The 9,483-nt window shown below is 35.5% G+C and overlaps 1 protein-coding gene and 1 pseudogene across 1 annotated transcript; both read right to left on the bottom strand.

Moving 5' to 3' along the window:
* Positions 1 to 339: 339 nt before the first annotated feature.
* LOC114404107 lies at positions 340 to 7,712 on the bottom strand (annotated as a pseudogene).
* A 448-nt stretch (positions 7,713 to 8,160) lies between these two features.
* On the bottom strand, positions 8,161 to 8,787 carry LOC114404106 (SKP1-like protein 1A). Its single transcript, XM_028367216.1, has 3 exons — positions 8,488 to 8,787; positions 8,337 to 8,371; positions 8,161 to 8,227 (listed from the first exon to the last, which is right to left on the bottom strand). Exons 1-3 carry the CDS (start codon positions 8,785 to 8,787, stop codon positions 8,161 to 8,163), a joined length of 402 nt encoding a protein of 133 aa, XP_028223017.1.
* Positions 8,788 to 9,483: the final 696 nt, after the last annotated feature.

Here is a 9,483-nt window from a genome sequence, read left to right as displayed (position 1 = left end):
TTTAAAGACGTAGGTGCAAGTAATTTAGGAAATAGCAAAATAGGCCAAAGATTAATGAAGTGGTTGAAATTTGAATTTTGGTGTCTCACAAGGAGATATTTCAGCCAAACTAAAAGTTTAAAGACAATGCTTCATTAAGGAATTATCTGTCACCAAACTAAATCATCAACAACAATGAAATACAAACAAAACATGACATTTACTCTATTCAAGATGGTTCATAAAAGATGAGATAAACTCAACATAGTTTAATACTACGAGTAGAGCAATTAAGAAACTCGAATTTAGTCGAACACAACTATTGTGGTCAAAGCCCGTTGTTTCCATGTAACAAGCCATCTAAGCAGTAGCACTAGATAGAAAAGCTTGTCCAGGTTAATGGCTTGCCAATGGTCCATGGCACCTAAGAAATTGCAAGACCACAATAAGGAACTTGTAAACTAGATAAGCTAATAATAACTTTAAAAAAATCAATTGAATGCAAAATATGCTTCAAACAAATCCAAATCCATGTATAAGAAAACAATCCTACTCCCTGACTTGTACTTAAGATAATCAGCACGACTAAACTTGGTGAAACCCTTGAACAAGTATTTAAAACAACTGCATTCAAGCCAAATATGAAAAACGGTATCATAGGAAAAAGGACCAAAGTACAGAAACTAAAATCAAATACTTGATAAAACAGGTGGTAATCACAACCCAATAAAAATACAAGTTTTTTTTTCTTCAGGAAATATAAAAAATATTGCTCATAATTCAAATCAAGGTATAATGGCTAAAACTCAACTCAAGTCTAATATTTGTTTAAATGATATAGAAGTATTCATGTTCAGATGTCAAAGCTTACTGTCAAAAGAATTAAAAATTAATACATACCATTTTCAGTTGTCGCAACCTACTATCGGTGGGAGGGCGACGCGAGATTCAAGGGTGTGTCTTCCAATAAAGGAAAACACGTGGGAGTCACCATCAATGTTTATTTGAGAAAAACGTTAGAAAAACAAAAAAAAGGTCAGCAAATTTAAAGAATAAAGGTTCGGGAGTGGTTTATGTGTGGGAAAGATATTAGCACCCCCTGCATCTGTCACAAGGGACAACAGCCTTTAATCAAGTGTGCAAAATCATGACTTCAATGGTGAAATGATTGCAAAATCAAGTGTTAAGCAGCTCAATTCGGCTAGAAAGAATCCAAATGTTTGCAAATGATTGCCCCCATATGAAATTAGGGTCTGACACCAGCTAACTATGATCTTCTGACGACTAGGGAACTTAAACTTAGCACCACAAAGAGCCTTTTGTGCATGATGATTGTTGTTCTCCTTACAACACATAAGAAAAAGAACCTGACCAATGGTGACTCTAAGTCCATCCTACACAAACCTCTCCCACACTAGGTATGAGATCCCACCAAGCAACCCCAAACTTATGTGTGTACTAACCAACATAGCTGAAACTGTCGAATCATAGCCAATATTGTAACAACACGACAAAAGCCACCGACTCATGTACATATGCATCAACACATTACCATCAACAATGTCAAAAGTCACAACATAGATAACTTATATTAAGGTAACAAGGAGAAAAACTTATCCACATTCCATCAACAACTACAACATGATCCTATCTAGAGCAATCCCATATAAGCAAAGGTTCTCCTAGATCAACCCTTCAACAAAAAGTAGAAATAATTCAATTAATTTCTTTAAGGTAGCTTGAAAAACATACAGTTTTGCTTTTTTGTTTTAAGGTTCCGTAAAAGATAATCGTTTGGGTGACCAAAACAATTTACTTTGTACATGTCATATATAATTTTAAAGATTATTGTGTCTATGTTTCAAAACATACTCACACACAAGAACATAAAACAAATAAAGGGAAACCAACAAAGGAGAAAGTCATGATAAAACATTGCACAAGATTAAATGGCCTAACTCTCTAAAAAACAGTCCCCAGCGGAGTCGCCAACTGTCGCAACCTACCCTTCGGCGGGAGGGCGACGCGAGACTCACGGGATGCGTGTTCCACGAAAGGAATACGCGCGGAGTCGCCACCAACGTTTATTTGAGGAAAACGTCGGAAAAACCGGAAAAGACGCGATCTACGAACTTTTAAGTGAAAGGTTCGGGAGTTGTATTTACGCACGGGGAAGGTATTAGCACCCCATACGTCCGCCCCAAGGGACGGCAGCCTTTAATCGAATGTGCAAACATGACTTCGATTTTTTATGTTCCCTTTTTATGTCTCTATATCCTTTATACCCCTTTTATATTTTCTCTTTTTGTGGTCGACAAGGGTGTTTCCCTTTACTCCTACGTATTCCTCAATTTGGGATGAGAAAATCAGACCTACGTAGTTCTTTCGGAACAAAGTGTTTGGTTAAGTTGTTTTTGTCTTTTTTGCAAAATATGTTTTTATTGAACAAAAGGTCATTTAAGGTGTTGGACCATTAAACGGTCTTTTGATTTTGAAAGGGGAGAAACGTTAAAGCGTTGGACCATTAACGATCTCTTGTTTTTGAAAGGAGAGAAACGTTAAGGCATTGGACCATTAACGATCTCTTGTTTTTGAAAGGAGAGAAACGTTAAGGCATTGGACCATTAACGATCTCTTGGGGTGGTCGACAAAAGCGGGGCTTTTGCTCCTACGTATCCTCAATGAGGAACTCAGACCTACGTAGTTCTTTCTTATCAAAGTGTTCTTTACTTAAGTGGTGATCATTTTAATGCGTTGGACCTTAAAAATGATCCATTTTACTTAGTGAGAAATTGAAATGACAAACTTCAAAAGCCTATTTTTGTGGACGAGCTTGACTAGGCGAGTTGATTTTAGCCTTAATTTCACTTTAGTTATTAATCAATTCGATTAAGAATGAGAAATCCCAAAGAGAAAAAGTCCGATTGATTTTCCGCTTTATTTTACTAAAAGATGTCTTTTTGATTATTATATTATTTTTTACCTCTTTTTGATTTCCAACGTGGTTACGGCATGACCGAACGGTCGGAATTTATTTTAACCGAAGTTAATGGATAATACAATTCAAACGTTCGGTGGAAATTTATTTTATTTTTAAGTTAAGCGAGAAATGACTTAAGTAAAATGGCTTAAGCACGTCATCAGGGGGTATAAAAAGTAAACAAAACGAGAATAAAAATGCACGAAACACAATGTGGACCACTACGGGTACATAGAATGAATCGAAAAGCTTGGTTCGAGGTACTTACCCGTTGAAGATCGAAGAACGATGAAGAACGAATGAAGAACGTCGAAGAACGGTTGAAACCTTTGCGAAATTCTTCACGGAAAACGTTACGGAAACGTTTCGGAAGCGCCTCGGCTTAGATTTTCTTCACGGAAACAATTTTTCCAAGCAAATTCGAAAGAGAGAGAAGTGCCTAAGGGGCTGGACCCCTTCCTTCTTGCATTCCTCCCCTATTTATAGCAAAATAGGGGAGGTGGTTGCCGCCCAGCTCGCCCAGGCGAGCTCAGCTCGCCCAGGCGAGCAGGGTTGCTTCCTCCAGAAGCAACCGCCTTCTGGAGGAATATTCCAGAGGGCCCAAGTGGGCCTGGGTGCTATTTGCACCCCCATTTTTACTAAGTACACCCCCCTCTGCTGTTTTTTTGGTGATTCTTTTTTCGTAAAGTTACGGAAACTTACGAATTTCGTAACGATACTTGTTTTCTTTCCGTAATGTTACGGAACCTTGCGGATTACATAATCATCCCCTTTTTGACTTACGGAATGTTACGGAACCTCACTTAATTATGCAACAATGCTTCCATTTGATTTCCGGTGTGTCACGGAAACTTACGGATTGTGCATCAATATTTTTTTGGTTTTTCGGCATGTCCTGGAATTTCACAAATTGCCTAATGATGGGTGCCAAGCACCTCACGAGGACCAAAGAATGGTCGCACGTCATCGAGCAAAGGTCCCCGGACGAAATTAGGGTATGACAGCGACCATCAACAATGTAACCATTGCCTAGTGTATTACATCTAAAATGGGGAAGAGGATACATCATGCACTCCATATACTGGTTGCACACTAATTCTAAAACATAAAATTCAGGAGACAGTGCTTCCTTTTGAGATAGATTTGAAGGGAAGTCTATAGTCATAGATTTGAAGTCCTTCACGTGAAGACAATGCTTCCTCTTGAGATACATAGTGATGAATATGCCTCTCGTCTGTTGACCATCCCTCCTGGCAACATCTTGATACGTTTGACCATCGAAGAATGTTCAAATTGACAACACTTAAGAATACTCAGGGGTGGCTCTTGAATCTCATCCATTTGCTCCCACGAATGCATTTGACCATCGAAGAATGTGAAAATCCATCCCAAAGTAAGTCCATCCTACACAAACCTCTCCCACACTAGGTATGAGATCCCACCAAGCAACCCCAAACTTATGTGTGTACTAACCAACATAGCTGAAACTGTCGAATCATAGCCAATATTGTAACAACACGACAAAAGCCACCGACTCATGTACATATGCATCAACACATTACCATCAACAATGTCAAAAGTCACAACATAGATAACTTATATTAAGGTAACAAGGAGAAAAACTTATCCACATTCCATCAACAACTACAACATGATCCTATCTAGAGCAATCCCATATAAGCAAAGGTTCTCCTAGATCAACCCTTCAACAAAAAGTAGAAATAATTCAATTAATTTCTTTAAGGTAGCTTGAAAAACATACAGTTTTGCTTTTTTGTTTTAAGGTTCCGTAAAAGATAATCGTTTGGGTGACCAAAACAATTTACTTTGTACATGTCATATATAATTTTAAAGATTATTGTGTCTATGTTTCAAAACATAACTCACTTATTAATTAAAAATCTATATAAAAAAATAAAATAAAATAAAGAAGATTGTGATGTTAGCCTATCCCTACAAGAGGACTAATCCACTCATCTTTTCATTTTAGCCCACAAAAGTACTTACTCTTAAGAATCTCTATTTCAAAGTTTTAGAGGATGCTTTCCAATTTCTAAAAAGTCAAACCTTTTGAAAATCCAATTTGTAGATGTTAATTTATGGTTTTAATACTAAACAAGTCTAAAAGCATTTTTCTGTCAGAATCTGATACACAAGTTTCAAATCTCAAAAATCATAGCAAATAGATTTCTCACTGGAATTTAACATGTGATAGGTACTTTTAAATCTTGAGAAGTCTATCATTTATTTTTTTAATTTAAAAGATCAGAAGGTTCATGGCTACTTTCATATTTTCAAAAAGGTTCATACTGCCTGCAAGTATTTTCTAGAAAGCATACGTCAACTTCTATGAAGTGTATCTCCTTTGTTTCTAAACTTTTTTTTCGGTGCTTCAAGTATCCATTTTGTATTGTTTTAAGTATGATTTCATTTAAATGTGGAATAAGATCTAAAAAATAAACACAGCTCAATATATAACAAAAACAAGTCATAGTGTACAGGCAAAAACACTCATGCTATATTCAAGAACATAAAGCTATTTCACCATCTTTCATCAAATAATCTTCAAAAAAACCACATATCATGAAATAAACACCATACACAACTACAAAACAACAACAGAAAGCATGCATAACACACAAGGTAGATTTCCTTACAGGTTTCCCCTTAGCCTACTCAAACTAGCAACAAGCACATGGCTAAATGGCCTCATTTTGGCTTCTCCTTCACTTAACCTCAACTAACCATGAGAGAATTGAAACATGGAAGTTTAGAATAGAGAATAAATAGTCTCTGGAGAGGTTAAAATAAAAATGAAGGACTAGAAATCAAGAGGAAATAGAAATATTCAAGAGAAAATGGAAGCTAGATCTAGGGTTTTCAACTTACCCTTCTTCCTTCTTTTTTTGTCTCTACCCTTTGAGTTTGGAAATGCAATGAAGTGGAGAGAGTGTGTGTGCTGATCCGATCCACGTGAATATAAGGAGGAAAATGATGGCATTTTGTGTGAACATCGAATTAGTTTAAAGACGTAGGTGCAAGTAATTTAGGAAATAGCAAAATAGGCCAAAGATTAATGAAGTGGTTGAAATTTGAATTTTGGTGTCTCACAAGGAGATATTTCAGCCAAACTAAAAGTTTAAAGACAATGCTTCATTAAGGAATTATCTGTCACCAAACTAAATCATCAACAACAATGAAATACAAACAAAACATGACATTTACTCTATTCAAGATGGTTCATAAAAGATGAGATAAACTCAACATAGTTTAATACTACGAGTAGAGCAATTAAGAAACTCGAATTTAGTCGAACACAACTATTGTGGTCAAAGCCCGTTGTTTCCATGTAACAAGCCATCTAAGCAGTAGCACTAGATAGAAAAGCTTGTCCAGGTTAATGGCTTGCCAATGGTCCATGGCACCTAAGAAATTGCAAGACCACAATAAGGAACTTGTAAACTAGATAAGCTAATAATAACTTTAAAAAAATCAATTGAATGCAAAATATGCTTCAAACAAATCCAAATCCATGTATAAGAAAACAATCCTACTCCCTGACTTGTACTTAAGATAATCAGCACGACTAAACTTGGTGAAACCCTTGAACAAGTATTTAAAACAACTGCATTCAAGCCAAATATGAAAAACGGTATCATAGGAAAAAGGACCAAAGTACAGAAACTAAAATCAAATACTTGATAAAACAGGTGGTAATCACAACCCAATAAAAATACAAGTTTTTTTTTCTTCAGGAAATATAAAAAATATTGCTCATAATTCAAATCAAGGTATAATGGCTAAAACTCAACTCAAGTCTAATATTTGTTTAAATGATATAGAAGTATTCATGTTCAGATGTCAAAGCTTACTGTCAAAAGAATTAAAAATTAATACATACCATTTTCAGTTGTCGCAACCTACTATCGGTGGGAGGGCGACGCGAGATTCAAGGGTGTGTCTTCCAATAAAGGAAAACACGTGGGAGTCACCATCAATGTTTATTTGAGAAAAACGTTAGAAAAACAAAAAAAAGGTCAGCAAATTTAAAGAATAAAGGTTCGGGAGTGGTTTATGTGTGGGAAAGATATTAGCACCCCCTGCATCTGTCACAAGGGACAACAGCCTTTAATCAAGTGTGCAAAATCATGACTTCAATGGTGAAATGATTGCAAAATCAAGTGTTAAGCAGCTCAATTCGGCTAGAAAGAATCCAAATGTTTGCAAATGATTGCCCCCATATGAAATTAGGGTCTGACACCAGCTAACTATGATCTTCTGACGACTAGGGAACTTAAACTTAGCACCACAAAGAGCCTTTTGTGCATGATGATTGTTGTTCTCCTTACAACACATAAGAAAAAGAACCTGACCAATGGTGACTCTAGCACATGTTCCCTGTGACTTTCTAGATGCACCTCTGATTCCAGACTAAACACTATCAGCTCTAGCACATTAAAGCATTTTGTTGATCCTAAGAACATGGAATGGATGTACTTACACTCTTGAGTGGAAAGCTTCCTTTCCAGCAAATTTTGCCATATATTTTTTACATGCAATTCTAGAAGCTTATAGTACTTCACTTGAAACATTTTCTTTTTCCCAGCTAACCAGATGCACGCAAAAGGGAAAGTAATCAACACATTTCTTCTTCATACCAACATCATAGGATCAAGAACACCATGACAAAAGTGTGATTTGGGGTATGTTTGTTTTTTATCTGTCGATAACACCTTGCAAGCCCTAAAATCATGCACCATTTGTAATTCCCATCATGCCATCAATATGACACATAAAATGTTAATCCATTTCATTCTAACACCAATTTCAATAATTACAGTATACAAACACATATTATCACTCAAGTGATTCAACCATGATACATAGGATTGCACTATAGTCATAAAGAGAATACATTTAAAAAGAAGGACATCCTAATTGATATCAATACTATAAAGCTCTAAATACAAATAAAATTGAGCAAATCATACAAGCCATAAAAGGATTGATAAACAATATACCATTGTATGACTTAGTACTACACAATTCCCTTGATAGTGGTTTTTCAAGGAGAGAATAAAAACTGTGTAAAGGAATAAAAAAAATTACATGTTCTTGAAGCATGAACCCATAAGCAACAATAGACTTATACCAATAGTGTAACTCCTCATGTAGGAGAAGGAGTCTACGAGATGTAACTTTTAGGCAAGGTAACCAAGCAAGGATCCTTGCAGTTCCACAAGCACAATAAAAATCTTGTTCATACTCCTATCCCATTACCCAACACCAATGTATTAAGCAAATAACATCAAAAGAAAATCTGAAATTTCAATTTCTACAAACAAAAAAATATTACATAATAACAATAATCAAATACAAGCCCAAACCTTCAAGCCTCAACAACATGTAACCCTAACAAACACCGAAACCCCCAATCACAAAAACCCTAACCCCCAATCCAAAACCCAAACCATAAAAAACAAAAAAAAAAGAACAAAAAAATAATAAAGAAACATTGAAGGAAAAACCCTCACTAGAATGAGATCAAAGAGTGTGACCTGATCTACCTTGACGAAATCAGCTTCCCAAGCCTTAAGTTCATCCTCACTAGGCTTCTCATCAGTGCAATTGGCATCAACATGCTTCTTGCAATACTTGATAACCTCTGCCAGAATCTTGTTAGTAGCATTGGGGAGAGGAACTTTGTTGTCAACATAGTTGTCCTCGATCATGTGCTTGATCATCTGCGACTTCACTGCCACTGCCTCCTCCACCTCAAATGCCTCAACATCCAAACTCTTCAATGTGATATTCTTTGTCAAAGCCATCTCGATCTCTCTAAAAAAAACTCTTCTTTCAATTTGGTGTGTTTTGTTTCTTAAGTGAATGAATGATTTTGTTTGTTGAGGTACAAGGTATGTCTAGTTCCTCCATTATTTGAATCCGTAAAGGCCAAAGGAACTAATTTTTGGGATTGGGAAGATGGGTGAACGGGTATGGTTGAAGGATTTGAAGTTGGGGAAGAGGGTTGAGAGTTGAGTGAGCACGAGAACAAAAGGGCTTTTTTGAAAAACACAACATCGGTTTGTCTAAAAAAACACATGTTGTGTTTTGAGGTTAACATCGATTTCTAAAAATCCAATGTTATTTACCATCAAACAACATCGATTTTTATTAAAATCGATGTAAACCTCAAAACAAAACATCGATTTTTAAAAAAACAGATTTTAACGATCTTTCTTTATTTACAAGTATGTCACCGTATTTTTTTAACATCAGTGTTGATAAAACTGATGTTAAAATGACGAGGTTAAAAGAACTTTTTCTAGTAGAAGTGCAATTTTGTGCTTTCTTTTTTTCATAATGTAAATATAGTTAATATACTTTTTATTTAAATTAATTCAGTCAACTAAATTTTTTTCAGCCAAAACAATATATGTACGCATTAAATTTTGTTATAATTACTTTTTATTTTATAATAAATTTTTAATATATATAAATTCAATTCAAAATCCATACAATTA

Source organism: Glycine soja, unplaced genomic scaffold (assembly GCF_004193775.1).
Source record: "Glycine soja cultivar W05 unplaced genomic scaffold, ASM419377v2 Super-Scaffold_81, whole genome shotgun sequence".
Lineage (NCBI taxonomy): Eukaryota > Viridiplantae > Streptophyta > Magnoliopsida > Fabales > Fabaceae > Glycine > Glycine soja.
This window is presented reverse-complemented; position numbering and strand designations above follow the sequence as displayed.